Source organism: Sebastes fasciatus, chromosome 16, assembly GCF_043250625.1.
Source record: "Sebastes fasciatus isolate fSebFas1 chromosome 16, fSebFas1.pri, whole genome shotgun sequence".
Classification (NCBI taxonomy): domain Eukaryota; kingdom Metazoa; phylum Chordata; class Actinopteri; order Perciformes; family Sebastidae; genus Sebastes; species Sebastes fasciatus.
Window position 1 is genome coordinate 22,788,714 of NC_133810.1, and position 25,758 is coordinate 22,814,471.

At 39.5% G+C, this 25,758-nt stretch overlaps 1 protein-coding gene across 2 annotated transcripts in view; it reads left to right on the forward strand.

Annotated features, from left to right (window-relative positions):
* LOC141752883 (seizure protein 6 homolog) overlaps positions 1-25,758 on the forward strand; it is a 125,297-nt gene that overhangs the window by 72,190 nt on the left and 27,349 nt on the right. For both annotated transcript variants that reach the window (XM_074611124.1, XM_074611125.1), the window contains exon 4: positions 16,832-17,024. In XM_074611124.1, the coding sequence (XP_074467225.1) occupies positions 16,832-17,024 (193 nt within the window). The remainder of the gene's footprint in view (positions 1-16,831; positions 17,025-25,758) is intronic.

Here is a 25,758-nt window from a genome sequence, read left to right on the forward strand (position 1 = left end):
AAGTCGTGACAGAGTATATGTTTGAGAGTGTGTTTTCCCTTCGAAAGGCTTCCTCTGGGTAACCTAAGTAAAGCTTGAAACCACGTAAGCACAGGCACACCTACCTGCACACGTGCACACACATAACTTCCACTGCTTCTCCAGTGCATTTGGCAGAGAATTTCTTTGGAGGCTCAAAACAGCAAGGCTAGGGAAGGGAACTTCTAGACATTTTATCCTCACACATCGACCAGGCCTGATAAAGAAACAGGAGGGAAGTCATGTGTTTCAGCACCCACAGATGGGGCCACAGTCGCCCTCCCTCCTACAGTTAAACTGATAGCGATCTGACGGCAAACTACACAGACAACCGCTTGGAACGGCTGAAGAGAACGAGGAGCCGCGGTCTCTCTGTTCCTGGCGACTGAAGATGGAAAGATAGAAATTGAAGTCAAGTATGTGTCACACCTTCTCATCAGCGATGTGTGAAGCTCCTCTGCCTGGAGGCGATCCAGGTCCCAAGGTTTTAAAGGAATGAGAAAGATCAGATAGAAAGTAGATTTGCGGAGGAGCAGTGCGCACGGAGAATGTTATGCAAGCAGGGCAATTTTTACCTTGCAGTTTTTTCACACGGATGGTTCTTAGTTCTCGACAATTCACAACCTCGTCACTCCCCTGATGTTGGGTTCTGGAAGCAAACAGGGAGAGATGGGCATACATGTAGCTGTTGTCTTAATTTTATTGAATATTGCACCAGCAAGAAAAACCAACACATTTTCCAACACGTTCTCATCCAAACTCTTCACATAGCCTTCCTTGGCGCCACGCCCCTTGGCGTCACTTTATTTTTGGGATCAAAACCATTATAGTTATAAGAAAAGAGAGATGAAACGAACCGTTGTTGTATAGCAACTAAACTGATTCTTCTGCTTCTCTGATGAGCTTATTTGTCATCGTCACACAGCGATCTCTGGAGGGATCACAGACCCTCCCCTGCCAATTCTCTGGTCCAATCTTGGACAGTTTGTTGATTTGTGGCCATAGATTTTTTTTTTTTTTTGGTTAGAAACACAGAAATATATGTCTTCACTTTGATCAGCTGGGTTTTGATACCATTTACTGTGATGCACATTAACACGGAGAACATGCTCATGCTCCACACGTCAGAGCAGAGGAGCCGTATAGGGACATCATGGTTGAAGTGCCTGTTCTTGTTTTGGCAGCCGGTCTCCGTTATGGAAGGGAGACATCATTATAGCAGACAGACCAGCAGGCTGGGCAAAGTTTGCAAGGGCAAAGCGAGGAAATTAGGTGAAAGAAAAACTCTGAAGGACAGATGAGGTGACTGTATGATAAATATTTCTGTTGATGTATACCTATGTGGTTCAGTGAAATGTAATTAGGTGTATATATATTTCTATCTGCATCCAGAAACATCACATAGATTGGTGGAGGAATAAATAAGCGAGATCAGACCTTTTCTGTGCTTAGTCAATACTCCTTTCAGCAGTCTGGCAGCTTGCAGGAGAGGGAGGATGAAAAATGTATCAGGAGAATTTACTGCCCTCAGCCTGACTGTTCAACCCCTCTGCCACAGCTAACAGCACATAATGCATCGCCCCATCTGGTGATTCTGGCCACATTACAATTTATTTGCAGAATAATGGCACAAATATTAGGAGGCTGATGTAACACCAACCAGGGATAAACTAATAGTGTAATAAACACTGGAAATATATACTTTTAAAAAGGTGTTGCACTCAAGTGTAAACTGCACATAAGTATTTGATAGTTGCGTGCAAAATATGTGCCGGACATTCGAGCAGACAGAGTACAAACTATATTATGTTATAAGTTAAGATGTAAATTGATTTTTGCATGACATTTCCTAGCTATTATATTAAGTTTAGCACTGATGAATAACTTTAAAGCCAGAGTGGGTTATTTTTAATATGAGGAAGGCTTTCTTTCAGTGCTCAGTTTATTCAGTTTTAATTTCCTTTAAGTATACTGTAGCAGGGAAAAATACTCATTTGTCACCTCAATGCAGAGGCTTTTTTTATAGAGGGCGACCAGCGCCCCTCAGAAGGTGGCGCCCTAGGCGACCGCCTATATGGCCTATGCCTTATGTCGGCCCTGTACTCTAGACAAGTTTAAAAATAAAATATCAATCTTACCATCCACTTGAGTTGGTTTGCATTTCATTAATTATTATTAATATACATTTTTTATATACATTTTCAGTATATATATTTAACATTTTTATTTCATGACCATGTCAAAACAACCGAGTCACATGTGAAATTATTTTTTTGGCGTTATCTTATAAGCACATCTTATTTCTGTCCTCTATCTGTCTCCTCCTCCTCTCCGCAGTCACTTTTGCAATAAGGTTTTAGTAGAGGACAGATGGAGGTTTTCCAGAACTGGGCTGTGGCATTAAAGTACTTAAAATCTGTTTTGGAGCTTTTTTTTTATTTGATCAAATAAATCCGGCGGGTTAGCTAGCTATCAGCTCCTTCCAGGCCATCTGTCCCGCTCTGATTTCTCCGTCTCCTCCGCTCACTGATCTACCTGCCCGGGTCTCAAGGAGGTACAGTACCATCTGAGGCTCTGCACAGGTTGTTCCAGCTCCGTTTCATGGTGGCCGCATCCCTCTGCACTCTCACTAAAAGAGAATGTATTGTGTGTAGGGGAGGAGGACTGAGAGTGGTTGATACATTTCAGGGGTTATGAGCGCAGACATGGCCAATTTCTCCCACTGCCACAAAAGGCTGATTGGGGGAGTGTTTCCATTTTCTGACAGGTTTAAAGGAGCATCATTCAAAAAGATGGCGGGGGAGGATTTTGAGGTCAATACTGTATATCTCATTTTTGCTCTCTTCTTCATCCCTCTCCCAATTCTTTCGACATTTATTTCTATTTCCACCCTGCTCTCATTTATCAGTTTTTCTATTTGTCTATTTCCTCTACCCCGTCTCAATAAGATTCAGTTCTTGTGGTGAATCTGGGGATACATTTGCATGACAACACTCTACCTTGAGTTGCTATATAATTATTTTCTCATTAATGGGTGTTAATGCATTTACGGTCACTTTTGACTCTCTGAAATAAAAAAAAAATCAACCATTATAAATTTTAATTTGAACCATCATAGTATGTTATACATATAAACAGGTATGCAAAATTGCATATAGTGATTAAGATTTTAATTTGTATGTTTATTTTTTATATATTTTTCATCATGTTCTTACTAAATGTCCTTACTGCAACATTACAATAATGTTAATTTTATACATTTTTTTTTTTTTATTTCTATAATATTTTGAAGACTTTTAAATTCATTTTCATCAAGCTTTGTGCATCATTGTAACTATTGATATAATTTTTTTTTTTTAATACAGGATTTCATGATTTTTTCTACATCCTGAACAGTTTAGACAGTAACCATAGATGTCAGTCTTCATACACAAAAAAATTAAAATATGTTGTGTTTTATGACAGATATTGCTATTCTAATCTCTAATGACCTCACCTAAAGCTGTTGCGGTAAGGACATTTTTGCTAATATTGCAGATAAATGGCAGCGAGCAAAGTCTACCTTAGCTTTGACGTTTAACATCTAATACATGAATTCAACAGTAATATTAAGTTATTTTTTAAATGTTACTAAGCTGTATGGTAAGGATACACAATAAATACTTCAGAAGAACAGGTGATCTTAACCTTGTTTTTCAGCAGAAAAACAGCCCAACCTATCATCCATGTGCTCACTTCATAACTTCTGTTTTCATAGAAACTAGATTTATTTGGCATTGAATACAACTTTTAGTATAGCATTTGTTCAGTGTCACGGTAAGGACTCAGAAGTGAAGATGAAAAAAAAAATATATAAATGATTTGTAAACAACAACAAAATGAACGTAGTGTAATATGTATATGAAGCAGTTATATCTGAAATAATGTCTTATAATTTACTTATAATTTAATTAACTTATAATTAGCTCATTTTACGTATCTCATCATTGAGACCACAGTTGTGGGACATGAAGAAAAGTGGGGTTTGGACCCATAAAATGCTCTATAAATTTTATAAATCACATTATTTAGTAATTATTTTTCATATCAAGATGGATAGGCACACTGTGTATATATTTATATTATATTTATGACATTTAATTGCTGGGACTTAAAAGTGCCCGTAGTTGCAGAAACACCCGAATACCTTATATTATATACTTTTTATTAAAACAGTAAGTGACCATCAAGTGAAAGAGAACACAACTTTTTCTTTGTTTGTTTCTTTAATTAAAGCTTATGAATATCAAACTAATGCCTCAAGTCTCAGTGGGGAAAATTAGGCTATAGCTCCCAAGTTTTTCATCCTCAAATGAGTGAATATATTGTTTCAGAAGTTTCCAAAGAAAAACAAAATACAACTTCTAATGAGCTCAAGGCTGCATGTGCTAATGAGACATATCTATGGGATAAAGCACGGTCGAGGCGGATCACTGGTGACATGCCCCTTTAAGGATTGAGATGTTACAGAGCATGCCAAGTGTTTATGGCTAACCCCGACTTGAGGGTTAACGATTGGTATTTGATGCCGCCTCTGCGACCACGCTCCTCTGACTCCAATCAATAGTCATGTTAATAAGCAGCAGAAATACTTGACACACAGCCTCCTCTCTTGTGCTGGCTGAATTACCGTATTGATCCTCGCGCTCTCATTTTAATTCCTGTATTTCTTACAAAAGGAGCGAAATGCACATGGCATTGACCCTGGCTCGAGTGTGTCTGATGGGGGAGGGAATTAAATGTGTTTTGTTGCTGATCAGTGACCGCAAGTGCTCTCATCAAACGAAAGGGCCACAAAAAAGTGTTATGAAATATCCACCGAAAGCAAGTCATGACACTTTTGTAAAACCAACATTTCCCTTTTTAAAATGCAATGTAATCCTCCCTCTTTGCCTCTGGCTAAAAGTGGAGTTTTAACCCCTTACCATTCTGCCCTCTTTGTTTTAGAGTGGTAGGAGTGGGGGGATAGGGGATGTTCATGTTCAGATAAAAAGTCAACAGTAGATGTCACATAGAAGTGGTGTACGTCACCTGAAAGCTGGGAAACTGCAAATTAATTTGAGATGCAGCTCAGCACTCTGTGTCATTAATAAGAAATAAAAATATATTGTGAAAGTGTATAACAGCGTAGAGCATGACGATATATATATATATGATGGCCATTCCCATGCTCTATTAGGTCTCTGAATTGTTGCAGCAATTTTTGGGTTGATACCATTTGGATTGGTGCTAAATTTAACAATTTTTTATCACTGGACATTGACAAAAATGATCAATAATCCCTCCAAAATACCACACTAAGACACCAAGACCTTGAGGAACACCATAGAAAAAGCAATGCTGTGATTTGGTTTTGAAAACTTTGGACATTTGTAGATTTCTGCAAGAATTGCATTTTTTTGTCGATTGGATGGTGAGCGCTTCTGTTGTGAAAACTGCTCAGACACCCCCTAATTGTCAATCTAACTAGGAAAGCCATACATCCTCTGAATGCCCTTTAGGTCTCTAGTTTGTGGCTGTAAAGTTTCATGAGGCTGTGGTTATATTATTAGAGGTCACCACAGGTCAAGTTTTAAAAAAATGGTCTCACTACAATGAAATGGCTACTATAGGGACAAACATCATCACACATGATTGGGCTCATTGGATCCACAAGAGTCTCAGCACTCCAGTCAGATCCAAATTTTTAAATTCCAAGACTGTTTAGGGACCCCAATATGCAGAAATATTCAAATTCACCATTATAGGTGAAAATAACACATTTATACTGGATACAAAAAACTGTATAATTTTTGCCCCAAACTGCATGTGATTATCATAAAGTGGGCATGCTTGTGGAGGGGAGACTCGTGGGTACTCATAGAACCCATTTTCATTCAGATATCTTGAGGTGAGAAGTCAAGGGACCCCTTTGAAAATTGCCATCTCAGCTTTTCCTCGCCAAAATTTAGCGCAACTTCGCATTATTTATCATTCATCCCGGCGACAAGCTAGCATGGCATGGTTGGTACCAATGGATTCCTTAGGCTTTCTAGTTTCAAATGATACCAGTATCTTCTTATCTTATCTATCCATCTAGCTTAAAAACTCAGCCAGCAACAACCTGTTAAGAGGTGGTAACGCAGATGTTTCAGCCATTCTGTGACTCCCCAGCAGCACAAGCGGCGCAACACGTGGCAGATAATGTCACAAAGAAACTGAGCCCGCAACGGAGGCCAAGACGGGCTTGCTGCCTTTAATCAACCTGAGATGAGGCAGAGGGAAGCCTTCATCATGTTGTGCCTTGAAGGAGTAAGGCAGGACATAAAGAAGGCCAGTTTGATCTTGATGAGCTTTTTAGGGTGCCAGGGTTTCTCCGAGATGAGTTTTCACGGGGCCTAGTCATCCCGAGAGGAATGCTTTCAGGTGACACTAATTGCTCCTCCACCCAGCTAGCTGTCAAAAGGAGAAAAACTCTGTCTGCCAGAAAGCTATGTTCTCTCCAACTCTCTCAGCGCCGTGATGAGGCTGGAAGAGTAAAGATGCATGCCTGGAAAATACGAAGAGTAATTAGCAATGCATGAATTTAAATCTATGCAAAAAATGCACACTGCAGCAAATAAACAGAGATGTCAATGCCCAGCAGGCACCCCAGAGGGTGAGGCTGCCTTATCAGAAAGCAAGAGTCTCATCTATTGAACGTGTTTCAAATGCTGAGGGCTGTAATGTCTGCTTTACTGTAAGCTTCTGGAGGGGAGTGAAAAAAAGATCATAATTGAGACGATGGTCATAAAAATGCATACCTTGCACTCGGAGGCTGGATTCTCGTGATCACGCGAAAATCACTGGGATCACGTATCACACGAAAAACCTGTCGTCAGGCTTCAAGCCAGACCACGAGCCAATCAGCGTCCTAAGAGGAGCTACTGGCAGCTACGGGCGTGGTTTAGGTGTGTGTGAGGCGACACGGAGAGGCGACTGTTCGCTGAAAACAACAATGGCGGCTCCTGAAGAGGTAAGCGTAGATGCTGCAATAGCATCAGTTATATCAGAAGAGTATTTCTTCATTGAAAGAAGAGCAAAGAACGACACTGAAGGCTTTTCTCGATGGTAACGATGTTTTCGCTTTTCTCCCGACTGGCTTTGGCAATAGTTTGATTGACAGATAGTTCATTGGATCACCTGCCAAGTATTTTCTTGAAAGTTCCTACCCTTTATCAAACTATTTCCAATGACGGCTTCTTAGAATGTTCAGAGTCAGGTTATAAAAATGCCCCATATTACGAAACAGCATTGTCAATTATGTTTCGAGGGAACATATTTTCTCCTGGATTACATTTGTTGTTGACCTTATCACAAATACGTTTCTAATCAAAGTCTGCGTAAAGTCAAAGTTTCCACGTCAGCGAGTATGTGAGGGTCCGCTAGGGTCTGCATGACGTCAATTTCGTCATCAGAGGGTGTACGTTTAGGCTCTGTTTGGATGTCCATTTACCGTCAATTTGTTTTGGCCACACCGCTACAAGCGGTAGCGTAGCAACATATTGCGCATGTGTGGAATGCGTCCTCTAAGCGGACAGTATGAACAGAACTACTACACATCGGTGGTGTCTGCATAGAGGGGGTCCACCGCTGATCAGAAGATTGTCTTTTCGATCCCCGAGTCCTCCAGTCTGCATGTCGAAGTGTCCTTGGGCAAGATACTGAACCCCAAATTGCTCCCGAAGGCTGTGCCATAACTGTGAATGAACATTTAGATTAGATCCTGGTTAGCACCAGTCTATGAATGTGTGTGTGAATGGGTGAATGTTGACATGTAGTATAAAGCGCTTTGAGTGGTCAGAAGACTAGAAAAGCGCAAGTCCATTTACCAAGTCCAACTGTCCATGTGTGCTTCTGTTTGAGAGTATAACCAAGGCTTGAGTCTGTGTAGTGAGGTGGATGGGTGGGTCAAACATGGGACTTTCATCCAGGACCCACAATCGGTTAAAACACTAACGTTGATACATGTATCTAGAAATTTTAATAAGAAATGTATTTTTGGTTCAGAAATTTTGCGATTCAACGTATCTCTGATTTGCAGAAACGTATGCCAACGTTTTATTCTGGCGACTAGGTTTGCAAAATGTGACATAAGTAATGAGCAAGTTAGTGCGCCTATTGTCTTCAGCCACCAGCTCCGGCACATTCTCATTAACATACAGCTTACGCTGATTGGTAAGGGTCCATTGTTTTAGACAGCAGGGCAAACAGGAAACGGCCTTGGCTGTTTCATATAGAGGTGAATGTTCAATTAAGATAACGCTTGCCATATAATGAGCACCGGAGGGATTGTGTTTTTTATATGAATTTATCAGGAGATACACAAAAACACCAACTGGATGTGGTGTACCAAGATAATATAAAATATGCGCCTTAGATATGGGGCGACGAGGTAGGTATACTACCAGCGTGCTCCGCTGCATCAGCCGTAGTAATGATGACACTGCAGCTGGTGAGTCCAATGGCTGTTGATTTATTGCCCCCAGCAGCAGGGTCATTTAATTTCCATGTATAGTGAGATCATTTTGATTACATACTGCTCATTTCTGCATCAGCAATGGCTCCTGTGCGTCGCTGTAAATGTTCATTGCAGAGCACCACCAGATGTTTTGCACAGTAAATTATCAGTGAGAGCCAGCCTCTGAGGACAGTTAACTCATGTGTGTGCTTACGGATAAATTAATAAATGAGTGAATAAAGATTACATGCCATGTGTGAAGAAGGCTAATTTGTTTGACAGATTGTTTATTTCTGAGCACCAGGAGAAATATTTTTCTTTCTCTTTTTCCTTTTTTTTTTTTTCAAGCAGACAGTAACTCCCTAATTACATTTCACGGAGTCCCTGAGTAATGGAGTTACGCCATTGGCCGGTAGAGTGTTGGTGTTTCCCCCATTGGACATTGACTTTTCAAAGTGAATATGGCGTGACAGTGTTTCCGCCGGTAACTTCTCTTAATCATCTGATCACTTCAGTACATATGCGGTTGTTGTTGCTGTGTAATCCTATATTTGCAGGGTGTTGACACAGTTTGATATGTTATACAGTCTGGAAGCTGAAGCAGGAAAGTTTTCTTGCTATGTTTTCTGTAAGACCAACATTTGAGGATGTGGGCATGTTCATAATTTTCATGGGATGCAACCTAGGACTGGTCTGTTTAAAATATTCTCTATATGATATTCAGAGCATTAATATAGCAGCAAACAACTATTTGCTATTTAAAGATATAGAGAAGTAATGTCTATCTGAGCTGAGAATTAATTTTCATTTTATTTTTATTAATGAAAATAAATCACAAACCAACTACACAACGAAGCTTGTTAGGATATTTATTGCAGCTGTTAAGGTAACATTTATAGAATAATTGTGACCTTTAATAAAAGAATTTCAGAACTTGACATTTGCAGGAATATTTTAATCCATTTCTAAAAATTGAATTCATCAAGTAGCACCATGTTTTTACCCTCTTGCCGTGTCCTTTTCCTCATGTGGACAAATAAGGGACGTGATCACACACAGCTCAACAAAAGGTTAAATACTAATTTAACAAGCCAGAAATAAATCCTCATTTCAGTACCACGGACAGCGCCACTCGGCCAATATTGAAGTTCAAACTTCAATATTTAGAAAATACTCACAAAATGCAATAGTACAACATGCTGTCAACATAAAAATAAATAGGTTACAGTATATGCCTACTTGTCAGACTAAGAAAACAGTCTGCTTTGAGGACGGACTGGCCACATTTCTGCAAATCTTCGGGCAGAGAAGGAGGCTTCTTTAATTGAGATGCCTGTCCACTGTGCGTTGGCGACTGAAATAGAACAATAACACTTGAGATGAACAACAAATTGTTGAAATTAGCATGATTATATTATTGAATTTATTAACTTAAAGCAGACCTCAATTATTTTATTCAAATGTAGCTTAACTATGTCATGTGATATGCTACTTCAGTACACTTCAAGAGCAAATATTACTCAGACCACTACAGAAAAATGACAGATGGACATTTTTAATATCCAGGAATTCAAATTATAGACACAACCGCTGACTATCTCTGTAATAATCTGGCAACAATTTAGCACATTGACCAAACATACGCCTAGGTTTCCACCTATAGTCTTGTTAGTTCATCTCTTACGTGGACGGTCAGATACCAGCGGTGACTCTGTAGTAACAGATTAAAAGCCATGCCAGCCTGCTTTCTGTTTCGATGCGATAAGATGAATCTTCACCTCTGCTCACCGTTCACTCACATAGTTTAACACTGCAGCACCCTGGAAGCTCCCTGTTCTACAGAGATCACGGTTAAAACAGCAAGATCAAGGTATTCACTCCTGCAAATACTGTTATCCTTTTGAAAACCTTTATTTTTGGGAGATTTCGTCCCCCATCTTTTGTATTCCGAGTGTGGCAGTTGTGGCCTGTCAATTGTATTGTGGCCTTGCAGGGAGGTCTGTTCATTATAGTGGTTTGATTGAAAAGACAGTGGCTGGAGGAGAGAGATGACCCTCTCTCCTCTAGTCCTCTCGTTTTGATTGGGGCTCAGGAAATATTTTACTGGAACAGTTGGAGGGAAAAAAGAAGCGCTCGAGGGTTAACGATTGGTATTAGAAAGAGGACAGTCTTCCATTCCTTGCATTGTTTAGAGCTTCCTGTTAGTAACCTGGATAAAGAAACACTCTCTCTCAACACAATTCTCAAAATGGAGCAGCACAATGTTTAGATGGAATCCTCTGATAATGTTGGGGTTGGTGCAGAAGTGTGCTTGGTCAGCCAAATCCCCGGTCCCACAAATGTGTCTGCTGAGGCAGAGATTCCAACTAGGAGTTACAATAAGCCTGCTCTCATTACAGTCCAGAGGAACATGTATGTGTGCACGAGCACACACACACACAGCTACACACATGTATGTGTATGTGAGAGAGAGAGAGACAGCGAGAAAGGAGCCCCTCTGGGCATTTGGCTCCAGCTCTGGTGAAGATAAGGTAGTGTGATGTCTCCTGACATGGCCAATGATTCATAATTGAGGCAGGACAGCTGTTGCTGGCTGCACTGACAGGTCCCAGGGTGGATGCCAGATGATAGGGTCCTCTGGGACTATCAGTCCAACTGCTCACTGTCCAGCTTTCTGCTCACCTGTCCTTCACGAGTCTCCCTGGTACATTATATGCAAACCAAGTGGTCACAGACCTGCAATCTGTTTGGCCTTGCTGGATATGATTATAATAAGTTGTTGCAATATCAGCGTGCGTACCATATGGACACAATGCCATAAACACCTGCACAATGGGATGTTTACCAAACAAACAATAAATACCATGTTGTAAAACTGAACTGAATTACAGATGACTCAGTATAAATATATAATAATAATGCTACTACTAAAAATAATAAACAAAATAATAATAATCCTTATAATCATCATTAGTGTTATCATTATAATTATTAATATTATTATAATCATTATTATTAATGTTGTTGTTATCATTAGCATTATTATTATTATTGATATTATTTTTATTTTTATTATAATAAATACATAATAATAACAATCAAAGCCAAAGACTGAAAATGATCAAATATTTCCGTCAAAAAAAATAGGAAAACTGTCTGATCTCAATTTATAAAATACACAAATAATAAACTTTATTTTTATGACACTCTTTTGAAAAAAAATGTACAATGTGCTCTTCATGGAAAACAAAGAAAGGACCAAAATGCTTTACAGAGAAAAACTTAAAAATAAAATTGGATTATTTAAACGAAAATAAATAGACAGACAAAATAAAAGCAATCAAATACTGTAGTCATATTAATAATTAAGGGGAATCAAACACAACCAGATGAAACATATTAAATATTCACAATCTTTGCTATGATAGAACGTCGTAAGAAGTGATTTAGTTAAAGATGTAGCCTGTCTGATCTCAATGGGTGTTCCAATATCCGGTGACTTTATCTGCAAAGGCAATCAAAATCCCATCCATCGCTCTAAGGTGGCACCAAGGAATTTATGGAGTCAGCTAGTCAGTGACTATACTGTATATATGTGGAGCAACGTGATTTAGTACTTTGAAAATCAGCAGTACGATTTATAGCCAATGCAGAGAGCCAAAATAAGTTGGCTACAGGTGTAATATATCCATATAAATCTTTTGGTGCCAGTTAATCAAGCAGCAATGTTCTGCACCTATTTGAGTCAGTGGAAGAAGCTCTGACAGATACAAACATAAAGTGCATTACAACAACAATGATTTTCTTGAGTTGAAAAAAACAAAAAAACATTTAGTGGACAAAAATAACACCAATATTTCTATCAGTCTGCCTAATACTTTTTGACATGCAGCCTTACTTGATGTTGAAATGGCTGGTAGAAATTATTTCTCCAATTAGTTTGAGCTCAGATTCATTGTCATTAAATTTGTATCACAATTACATTTTATGAAATGTTGGAATATCCAGCATCTGATATCATTAAGGCGGTGATACTAGACTTGGATTGGGGGTAGGGGAGAGTGAGCGAGGATAAGAGGCTTTCCACCAGTTCCACGGAGGGCTTTAGCAGGAAGGACATTTCTAGCCTGATTTTTTTTTTTTTTTGGAGAGATGCTTGACTGAAATATTTATGAACCTTGGTGGAATATCAGCCATTTCTTATTTACTTGCCAGCTTTACATAATGTTGGAGGCAACAGAAACACTACAGACTCATAATTTCAGAATGAATTTCAGAGATGAAGGAAATTATTATTAGGCTCTGGTACTTATTTATCTATTTTTTTACTTTATCTGAATCCAAAAACCAATAAGCTGACTTGGAAAAAAAAAAAAAAAGAATTGGGCTGTCATAGTTAACGCAATAATAACATGTTAACGAGAAATTGTTTTAACGCCACTAATTTCTTTAATGCATTAACGCAACTTGTGATTTTTAGGTTGTATAGGGCTCCTAAAGGGTGATAGAAAACCTAAGGAATCCATTGGCACCAACCATGCTATACTAGCTTGTGGTGAAGGAGGCTAAATAACACAAAATTTTGGCGAGGAAAAACTGGCATGACGATTTTGAAAGGGGTCCCTTGACCTCTGACCTCAATATATGTGAATGAAAATGGGTCCTATTGGTACCCATGAGTCTCCCCTTTACAGACATGCCCACTTTATGATAATCACATGCAGTTTGTGGTAAATCAATACAGCACACTGACACACTGACAGCTGTTGTTGCCTGTTGGGCTGCAGTTTATTTGAGGATGTATTTTTTATGTTAAATGCCGTACCTGTGAGGGTTTCTGGACAATATTTGTCATTGTTTTGTGTTGTTAATTGATTTCCAATAATAAATAAATGCATACATTTGCAGAAAAGCAAGCATATTTACCCACTCCCATGTTGATAAAAGTATTAAATACTTGACAAATCTCCCTTTAAGGTACATTTTGAACTGATATAAAATGTGCGGTTAATCGTGATAAGCTATGGACAATCATGCATATTCAACCTTGCTTCACTGTAGCCTTAAGATTAGAGTGAATAACAAAGTACATACTTTTCCTTGAAGTTCCTTAACAATGTTTCAAGTTTAATCTATATTATACAAGACAGCAATGCCAACAATCAATCACAATCAAATATAGATGTAATTTTAGAGTTGAGCCTCCATGGTTGTCTAAATTTGTCAATCAAGTTAAACCCATGGTTGGTAAAATTGCAATTCCACATTGTCATCTCATCCGTTGAGTGTGGATGTTAAATTGAAGGAGAATTACTGTGCTGTACTGTGGGGTGAATTATGGAGTTATAAGATGAGCAAGTAGCCGAGGTAACCTGATTTGCAAAACATCCAAGCCCTCCATATTAACTCAGAGACAGAAAGGCAGAAGTGGGAGTAAAAAAAAAAAAAGAACTGTGCCAAAGGCTTTGTCATTGCCGTTGCCCTTGAGAAACAGAGATTCTAAAATCATGTCCTTTATTACTCACTGTGACACTGTTGTTTAAAGCTCCAGCAAAAACTAAATGTCAAGATGCACAGTTTTTATATTAAAAATACACAGAGGTGATGTTGTAACACAAACAAAGGATATCTGCTGTTTGCTCTCTGTGTTTTCAGTAAGTCCGAATCCCTCCAGAGGTGTCTCGTGTTTAATTCTGGTTGCGATAAAAATCAAATCAATCAAAGTGTCTGACCTCATGGATCATTCAGGGGAGAAGTCACCTCTAAGCTCCGTCTCAGAGTGTCCATTAGCCTCTCTGCGTTCATTGTCAGCTCCCCTTCCATTGAGTGACAGCTAGCCAAGCTGGCCAAATTCATTTTGCCGCCGCTGTCGTGCAATGTGCTCATCCTGCCCACTGTCTCAGCTTTTCCAGGCTGCTGCACTAACTCTCCTGCACACATATTATTACCTCAGGGACACCGGCCTATGGAGGGCGACCCTTTTTCTGCCTCATGGCGTACCTGAGACCTGAGCCCACTGCCTATTACAGCATTAGCTTTCAGAACATGTTATGAATTTCACCGAGAGGTTGCGCTAGATGCGCTTGAATTAGCTTTGACGGTGCACTTGTCATTTTGGATCTAGCTGCAAGATGGTTTAAAATAATCAGATTCATTGAGCTCTGAGCAGTGATATTTGTTTTTATTAGCACAGGCCAATACACAAAACATTTAGCTATTAATTTAGCAAATATTTAATCCATCTGGTTAATCTTAAATTTTAGTTATTTAAATGTAATTAGAGGTTTAGTTATCTTTAATATGCAACTAGCATCTTTTTAGAGCAAAACAAAACAAAACAAAAACTACCTAAATAATTGAATAAAGAATGCTAAATTATTTGAACTCCATATACATTCAAACCTGGATTAGCTTGAATAAAAGTATGTTAAACTCCAATGCTATTTAAAGGGACAGTATGTAGGATTTGGCGGCATCTAGTGGTGTGGTTGCAGATTGCAACCATTTGAGTACCCCTCTGCTCACTCCTTCCTTCCCAAGGCTGTGGTAACGTAAGACGCCGAGTGCAAAACCGTGGTAACGCCGTTCGCCTCGGTCAGATGCCATCCTTACCATAATAACCAACCCGGTTTCACGCGAAGGAGTATAAATACCACAACATTACACAGACATTCCACTTGTCATTTGTATGCATTTTAGCATTTTGGCGTGTCATTTGAACTCCTCTTTTCGCGTGTCATTTGTTCGCCACACAAATGTCCGCAGTCTCTGGATTAAAAGTCCAGTGTTTTTTGGGCCCATCTTCTTCCCCTCCCGCCCACCATAGTAGTCTTTATTGCTTTTTACACTACATCACTAATTCTTACCGTACCAATTATACGCGGATGCGTTTACATTGTAGTCAGTACAGGATATATGGCGTACAAAAGACACGCAGAAATCAAGAAAGGCATAATTATTGCACGGCAAATGCCTTGCGCATTAGCATGGCATTTATACGCCTTTTCGTGCAAACGGGCTATAATAACGCTACTTTAGGAACTGAGGTTTTGCACTCTGCGGCTCACATTACCGCAGTCTCACAAGCGCGTCAGAGTATTACGATGGCCTTCAGGTAACGTAAAAAAGCAAAAGGCCCCTCTCTCGAGCCAGTGCTTGGTTTGTCCGCTCTGGGCTACTGTAGAAACATGGCGGAGCAACAATGGCGGACACCGTGAAGTGGACCTGCTCCCTATGTAGGTATGAAGGTCTCATTCTAAGCTAACAAAAACACACAACAATTCTTAGTTTCAGGTGATTATACACTAATGAAAACATAGTTTTGAATATTATATTACATATCCGCTGATAGATCCCCCGAAATATTACACACTGTTCCTTTAAAACAACCATGCAAACACAAGTGAAGACTTTTTGCCTTCCCCATACACCTTGGAAGAAGTAGGTGAAGTCAGAAATCTCTATTGTGCAAACACAAGCATTTTATTTTTATCATACAGAATAATGACCGTGACCCGCCGCTGCTGGATTAACATGTCTATCTCCCAAAGTTCTGTGGGGGAATGAATCAGATGTTGCTCCAAAATGTGTCAGTGCTCTATTATCCAGACAGTTTAACTACATGCAATCCTCCCGAGGTTCCTCCACCAGATTTAGCTGCAGATGCTGTTCAAACCTGTTGAAGACATAAAGCACTGCTGTCGGAGTGGTTTACAGGCACAAAGCGAAACACAGAAAGAGGATGAGTCAATCATGCAACAAACCATGAGTGGAATGACCCAGACAGATTCTAGCAATCACTCAAGAACGTGTCTACCATCCGGGAGCAGGTTAACGAAGGAAACCAAACATATCCCTGTAGAACTGTGTTGGTAGACAACTGAGCAAAGCAATACAGCAGGTGACCCATTTTTCAGTGCAACATCGTTAGACTAAACTTGGCTTTAAATGGAAACACGACAGTGGGGGGTGCTGAATTAAGATCCCATCTGGTGTGAACTGAGACCTCATAAGTCAACAGTTAGTGTGCAATATGATTTTTTTTATGTTCCGTATTGGGGTTAAAAGTCTATGAATTTTGCCGATTGATTTTTTTCAGAGCAGATAGAATTCTCTCATTCTAACAGTGCTAAAAAGATATTGTACTGACTGTCACCTTTGTGCAAGGGATAACTCAAAGACCCTTTGCAAAGGGTTAGTCAGTGAACCGTTTCCTCGCATGACATCATACGTGATGCACAGAGGTGCAGCAATAAAGGCATTCAATCATATGGTTTCTCTTTTTTTATTTTTTAGGTGCTAAATGTGAGCGTGTTGGAGGGGGAGCAGGTGACAGTGGAAGACACGGGTGGCCGAGAACCCTCCATCCTCGCCAACGAGTCGGTCTTGATGAGGGGCCTCGTGCTGCGCAGCTGGAGCAACCAGATCTCCATCCGATTCCGTAGTGAGCAACGGCACAACTCCGGGTTTCTCCTGCTGCATTACCAAGGTGAGCCAGTAGTACCATGTTGTCGTGCTTAGGCCTGATCACAATGGATTCAGATCACATGCACATTAAATGTCATATTGGGAAACAGTTCTCATAAGTCAGTATTATTTCTCAGCACTTGTTGAATTTTCCACAATACAAATTCAGGGTTCTATATTTGTTGACACAAAACATTTGAATTTCAGATCGGTGAGAGGGCAGAAAGCAATATAAACAAAACACTTTATATTCAAAAAAGGCGTGACAAATCCATCACTGTTGCACAGATAAGACAGAGAGGGAAAGTAAAAGAAAGAAAGCAGGACAGAATGTGTTCCTCTTGAAAAAAACAAACATTTAGCCCATGTTCAGATGTCTGGTAATTATTGGTTCTGACAATCTACAAACAAAAAAAACGACTTCAAACTGTGCCATTTAAATCCCAAAGGCTTTTATCTATTTTTTCCTCATCCTTATTCTTTTATTTATGGACACTTATTATAAAACAAATATTAAATGAAGTACCAATACATGTCAGTTATAAAAGGATGTTTGTGAGACATAGCATTTATGTTTATGTCTCCTTATTTTGACCTATGATGCCCTCCTTCGTCTAAACAGTGGGATTTTAATAGAAACATGGGAACACAGTGGAGTGATGCATCATTTCCACAACCAAGTTTTTCCACTAGGATACCTTATAATCTCTACTTGACAGTAAATGTTACTGTCATCATTGATATGTTGGCTCAACGTAAGATGGAGGGAAGATAGCTTTCCATTGGAATTAACCAGGAGGCAACAGCCGGGTCTGAAAAGTGAAGCAAATGCGGAAGTACCTTTTCATTCTTTCTAATAGCCAACGGGGGGCGACTCCTCTGGAGTCATATGTAATAAGTCTGATTGTATAGAAGTCTATGAGAGACTTCTCACTTGATTTATTACCTCAGTAAACATGAGTTTATGCTCTCAATCACTAGTTACTAGTCTTGATGTTTATTTAGTAAATGATGGTCCGAATGAGAGTCAAATAGACCATAAAGCAGGGGATGCTTTAGGGCGTGGCTACCTTGTGATTGACAGGTCGCTACCACGGTGTTGTCCAGTGTGGGTCAGCATTTGTACTTAGATCCACCCTCTCATGTTACTTCTGGTTGCAAAAAAAACAAGATTTAGTCCATGTGTTTTAGACATAGTCCACAAACATCACAGTGACTACGTCCACTTCTATGGAATTAACACATTCAGTATTTTTGTGAGTGCTGAATTCCATTGGCCTTTGCAAAGATTAAAACTATACAGAATTAATTATTAAATGTGATCAATATAACTACAAGAGAAGAGTGCGCAGCCAGCAGCAAAATCTGTCAGCAGAGATAGTTACTCTATGTTGTCGGTGAATATGATGGCCCATAAATTCCTTCCTCTCTCTCGCTTGTTTTGTGCTTGACATTGATCTTCCATGTCCGCAACAATGTCTGTTTATCTTAGCAATCACACAAAGTGGCCAGCAATTACATGCCCCATCGATTTGAGTTGATGGTGGAAGCTGGTGGACAAAACATTCATTCCACCACATTACCGTGGCACTTTCATCAGCCCGAAAATGAAAGCGACCATCAAAACAGTGGCGCTGACATGAGATAAATCAGCCTTTCACCGATGTGTGAATATTGCTGTGTGTGGTCAGGCTGAATGATGACAGCGAGGGGTCAGTATAGATCACACAGGGTGATGCATCGATGGGGACAGACGGTGACAAATAGTTGGAATATATGACACTGTCAGTAGGTGCACTTTTCTCCTTCACTTCCCCTCTTTGCATTTCAGCACGTCTTATTCAGCATAATTTGATGTGCAATATTTTACAGGATATTGTGCATGTGTGCAGGTGCACCATCCACACCTGTCACATACATATTAATCAGAAAATATATAATGATAAAAGCTGTAATGATCTACGACCTGGATTAGAATTGAAGAGAAACTCAGGGTGTCCTGAGCTGAGACTAATTCAGGCATTTATGATAAATATAGCCAAAGTATTGGATATAATGCCAGATGTTTGCTCCTGGAATGTCAGATGTCAAAAATGCCCACTCCATTAAAGGTGCAGTGTGTAGGATTTAGTGGTATGGTTGCAGATTGCAACCAGCTGAATACCCCCCAGCCTCCCTTTCAAAGACTGCAGTAACATGAGCCGTTGAGTGCAAAACCGTGTTAATTCACCTTGCTCAGAGGCCATTCTTACCATAATAACACTACTTTAACAGCAACAGAACTCAGACGGCGGCTGGCGGTACCATGGTTTTGCAATCTGCGGCTCACATTACAGCAGTTCCACAAGTGTGTCGGAGAAATACGGTGGCCTTCAGGTAACGTAAAAACTCGAAAGGCTCACGCTAGAGCCCGTGTTTGGTTTGTCTGTTCTGGGCTACTGTAGAAACATGGCGGACTCTGTGAAGAGGACCCGCTCCCTATGTGGATATGAAGGGCTCTTAGATTCTTAGTTTCCGCTGATTATACACTAATGAAAACGTAGTTCCAAATATTATATTCCATTTCTGCTAGTAAATCTTCCGAAATCTACTGGCCCTTTAAAGGTGTTATTGATAACATTAATAACATTCAGCCACAATCTCCCTCCCCCGTCCCATTGCATTTACTCCACAACAAGTCATTGCCAGGCACTTACCGTCAATCTCAGCCATTTATCAGTTTTTTTCCCCACTAACTGATATCACAGAGATACCATATGAGGATAAGACTAGCAGGGACAATAGTGTGCATGTAAACCTAGCCATTGACAGTTGACCATGTGTTTGTGACAGCACAGACTAATGGTGAGCAAAGCGGAAAAAAGAGAAATCAAATTTGAATATCAATAAATTATTTGACGACAGGATCAATCCTCTAAGGGGATGTCTGGCTTTTATGGCACCTATGAAACCCTCACTTATAAATAGACAACTTTCTATATTATAGTGGTCTATAAAAACCCTGCAGTCAGCTGTGTAGTATTAGCTGTCCACCAATCAACCCATTTGCTTTGATTTTGATGGCAAATTTAGTTACACTAATGAGAAAAAATGCAGGGATCAGATTTCTAGAAGCAGATTAGACATATTGGAGACACAGAAGATATTTCAATTTGTGGTCCTCCCCTTGGTAAGCAGAGTATCACCTTGTCCTTTATAATGGGCTGTGAGAAATGTGATTGGACAAGCGTGGAGAAGGAGACAGAACTGTGGAGGGATGGAGCTCAGCTCAGGGTAATTAATATCTGCTACAGCGTTGGCTCTGCCTGCGATGGCAGACTGATGGATGCCTCTATAACATCAGCAGTGGGCCTGACACTCGGAACATGATTATAGGTGTGTTTTACTGTTTAGATAGTATAGAATGTGCAGTAGGAGCATACTTTTTTCCATGTACATCCTTCTCCTCATCTTCTCCTCAATACACATACATAATGCACATATCCTCATCTACATAGAACATCCATTGTCCATTAAACAATAATGCAGCTACGATATATGAAAAAATACATGCATGCAACTAACAAAATAACCATACATAAAACACATATGACATGTAATGCATCCTGAGTGTAAACAACTCTACAGTATATGCACACAATCAGTATTCTTTGCTGATGAAATAGCACATATATCTGTTTAGGGTATATATAAAAACAATTGCATCTATTTATTAACTCCTAATTTTATAATTGTTGGTTTATCATTGTTCACAGTATGATTGCGCCACCATTGCAATGGTGGAATCCATATATATAGACAAAAGAGGCAGGTTTATTAATGACATAAATAATTAGCTGTCTGAATCCAAGTTATTGCCTATAGGAAGTGGTATCAATACAAATGTATTGGGACAGACTCAGGCCTGGCTATGCAATCTGCGCTATAATGACAACATCTTCATTACTGACAGTATGTTGTGATATGCCAGTGTTGATGATAACTGTGATATTAAATATAAGATAAGATAAGATAAGATAAGATGAACCTTTATTAATCCCTGGAGGTAAATTGAGGTGTCAAAGCAGCAGCAAAAGCAGCAACAGAGTGAAACGCAGGAGAGGTACAGGTATACAAAAATTATTAAAACAATAAATAGAGATATAAAAGATACAGAATGAATGGGTGAACATAGTGTGTACAGTCCGTCAATACAAAAGAATTTAGTATGTACAATAAATAAATGTAATATGTACATATGTGCAGTCTATAAAGTGGTATATAGGATGTAAAGTAAGTGTAAAGTGCTCCAGTGGTTAGAAGTCAAAGGTGGCCTTGGTTGTGGAGCCTGATGGCTCCCAGCAGGAAGGACTGACCCAGGCTTTTTTTATGTTGTGCCGAGGGGGGATGTGTTATTGAGTTATGAGTTATGAGATATTGATATTGTGTTAATAATACATATATGATAATATTGTGTAAATAATCCAGTCCCTCTTAAATCACTCTTTTGTGGTTCAGTTATGGTTACAGACTCTCTCCACCTCCCTACACTCGTATTTTGAGTGTAATTCACTTGCCAAAAAGGAAACAAAAAAAGGCACAATGAACAAAGTTCAAGTAAACATGGATTTAACTGATAGCATATTTTATTTATTTATATTTTTAAAATGTTCTATAGATATTGTGATCATATTATTACCATGAATTCTTTTGGCCACAATAATCATGTAGTCAAAATCGGATATTGTGACAGCCCTAAGGCCTCAATCCACCAAAACAATTTTTTTTCCCAGCTGAAAACATCAGGTTCGCTTTTGTAACCGCCCAGCTGGGAGCACTTGAGAGGCTCAACATTTTTTTCAGCTGAGACGCTTTGGTTGCTATGATACGGAATACCTGCAGAAGTAAAAATGTCAGCACAATTGAGCCTACTTGCTCTGGGTGAAGGGAAGGCTGTGTAGGGAGAGATGATGGTATTATTATTATATTATCAGTATTATTATTCAGCACTTGTAGCCTCCATATATGACACTTGGTCTTTGCGGTACTGTCCCGCCCCTCCTCCACTGTGATTGGAGGGCTAGGTAAAAAGTGACGCCAACGTGCAGCACTCCGCAAAGTGATGCCAAACGTGCAGAATAGATGCTCATCCCCTCTTCACGCTGCTGCCGTTTGTAGCATAGCGTCATTACACTACACTTCCATTGCAAAGTATTTAAAAAATACACTGGCATCAGGAAAAAAATAAAACGCTTTGGTGGACAAATATTCCTGTATCAATGCAGGAATGTATATTCTTGCAATGCATATGAAAAATGATATACCTACTACTTTTGTAATAAGAATTGACTGCAATTTTACTTGCAAGCATGTTGAGCTGAGTGTTTGATGAGCAAACTAAATACACACCAGGGGAATGAAAACCATATCATTCTTCCAAAAGCATAACGATGGTTTAATTACAGTTCTGGCATGCAACAGAGTGCTTTGGCAAAAAGTAGAATTCTACTAGCTATATTCTGACTTTTTTAACAGAGGGGTCAAGGAATGCTGTCATTTATTTAAAAAGGAAAACTGGTTTATATGCATGAGCATTGTGGTTCCTGATAATTAAATGTAACACTGTACATGCAAATGTGTACAACCAGTTTAACTCCCAATTAAAAAGATTCTTCATTTTAAATTTAATTAAAATTTACGATGGAATTTAACCACAAACTTTATTATTTAGTTGATGAAATTATTGCCATCATATCTGACCTCTTAACATATGTGAGAGCTTGAATTGTCATCTCAAGATGTTGTGAAGTATATAAACATAATCAATGGCGGTGATGCTTTACAGGACGTATTGATTGGCTGTAACTAATAAGCTGGGTTGACAAGTGAGTTGGCCGGAGGACCTCTGCCACTGGCAGCGATCCCCCAATCTGCCACGACTTTTCAGCAGCATCGATGAGACGCTGCCTCTAGTCCAAAGTTATTTCTCTTTAATAGCCTTTATTGAGTAAACGACCATTAAAATCGAGTTTTTAACCCAACCGCATAAATATCAATAGGCCATATCATGGCAGAACTATGGTCTGGCTTTCTACAACTGAATCACTCTCCCAGAGACAACACTATTGATCTTTCTGTAAAAAGGTAATGCTTTGGTACACAGCCAGGACATGAGGCTTGGATACAGTGAGACACACTCTCCCGCCAGTCACCTGCTAACTGCAGGATGCTATCATCTCCAACAAAACAACAACTGACCAGAGATGACTACTCATCAGCACAGGATTTTCTCTCTTTGGAAACACATTCTACCCCTCAAAATGTTGATTTAACACGTGGTGGATAATATTCTCCAAATACACCGTCATTAAATATAACAATCGACGCTCCATTCATTGTTTGTGTTCCATTTTCTGTCACCCCGTTTCATTATCTCCTGCCCTCCCCTTGCCAAGTTTGATCTCTCCCAGCTGTCTACCTGAAGGGATTCACGCATCATGTGAAATACAACAGCACAGCAGTTTATTAGGCCTAAATTGAAATGCATTTTATTTGTTTGTCCCAATGCGGTGGATTACTTAGTTTTACTGGCTTCCTCACCTCATCTATTGTGCCCTAGTCAACAATATTTGTCCATTATTAGTTGAGGAGCAGCGTTCTCGATTTGGCAAATAAAAAACTTATATTCAAAAAAGCCAGGACAAATCCATCACTGTTGCACAGATAAGGGAGATAGAGAGAAGGAAAGAAAGCACGACAGGATGTGTTCCTCTTGAACTTGTGAACAAGCACTGAAAAATGACAAAAATATAGTGAAAAAAAACATTTAGCCCATGTTCAGATGCCTTGTGATTATGTATTGGTTATGACAAGTGACAAACTTCAAACTGTGCCATTTAAATCCCACAGGCTTTGATCTATTTTTTCCTCACTTATTCTTTTGTGCAAACCTATTTTAAAACAATATTAAACTAGAAAAAATCTTGCGATGGGATCACACCATGCAGGCTGCGATGCCAAATCAGGCCAGGGGTGTAAAGTGAGGGTCCAATGGCCTGCTTCCGGCACCCTTACTCGGACCACACCCATCTTCGAACTCGGCCTTTATTTTGATCTCAACTACACACCTGTAAAGCTTTGTGACTGCATCTTTCAAGGTTGTGACGCTATCACGGTTATTAAGCTTGTTCGAGATGAACCTCGCCCCGCCTGGAAAGTGGACGAGATCAGGCGGCAGCAGCTGGGGGCAGTGATACAAAGCTGCGGTCAAGTCGGACAGTTTCCAGCAGCCTTCAAATCATTTACAGGAAGTCGCATAAGTAGTTACATCCTGTTAGATTCGATCTACAGGCCACTTGTCGTTTCCAGACCACGTTTGGATAGCTTGTGTGGATTTGGCATTGTATTCTATTCTTTGTTCTCTTTATGTCTGCCTTGTAAAGCGCTTTATAATTGCTACTTTTGATAAGTGCTATATTTTAGCGAAATTTTTATAATTCTTATTTTTATAATTTGTATTTTTTAGAAGTCTTATTTTTATGATTCTTATTTTTTATAATTTTCACTATCATAATTTTTTATTATTTTCATTATTTTATTTTATTATCATCATTATCATCAACCACCACACAAGATGTATTTGTTAACAGATTAAATCTTCCTTGCACAACATGAGACTAATAGCCTACAATCTAGCATTGAATATAACAATTACACAGAAAAGTAATATTTTCTACAAAACGTGGTGTTTATTGTCAAAACTAAGAATCAATCAGCTCTTTGATCAGGCGACAGTCAGGCGTTTCCCATCATGCCCTGGGTCTTGTAGTCGGTGAAGAGCAACTGCGGCACATGGCTCTAAAAACTGCAGCCGCCTCGATCTCCTGAGGTTATCGTTGCCCACGTGTGCATGACGTCAGAGCAAGTCGGGATCAAGTCGGACACAGATCGACCCGGCATGAATTGTGCGGCGATTGCCGGCAATCGATTCTGCGCAGGCTTGGCTCATCTCGAACGAGCCTATTGTCCATTTTGACATTAATATTTACTGGTGTACATTGCAACTTCCTGTCTCTAGTGGACACTTTTTTACAACTGAGATTTGATCTGTGCTCGTCCATACTAGTCATGCTGTGAAATAGAGTATTACCAATGTGAGCATTTCTTCTTCTCTACAAGGAAATAACTAAAGACAGACACATGTGTTTCCTGTGGTCCTACAGTACCGTCAGCTAATCTTCCTGGCTGTCTGCACTGTGGATCTATTATTTGTAATGGCAAAACAATCAGACTTTATGGCCCAGCACCACATCTACTGGAATGGGGGCCCGCTCGTAATTTAATACTTCAGGAATTGGCTCCACAATTTTGCCTCCAGCTCTCCCGCTGCATGCTCAATGGGGATGTAAATGCTGCTATGATAATGGCAATAACTAGGTCCATTGGAGCTAGTGATAAACTATGAATTGAATGGATGACCCAGGGGCGGTGTACCTCGTCCCTGTGGCTCACTGATTTAGTGCAAAAGAAAGGCCTGTTTCATTATGGTGGAAACCAGTGGCTTGTGTAAAAGAAAAGCCAAAGTCTGCAGATGAAAACATAGTAGATGGAGGCAGCTTTACGCCTTTATGGCCATTATGCATTTAGGGCTGTTTTCCCTCGGGTTCAAGTTCAAAGATTGATAGAACAACATTTTTGAATATCGAATTTAGCTTCAAGGTAATGCTAAGAAATATCACTAAATGGTTGTTTTTTTCCATCTATAATAACTGGCTTGA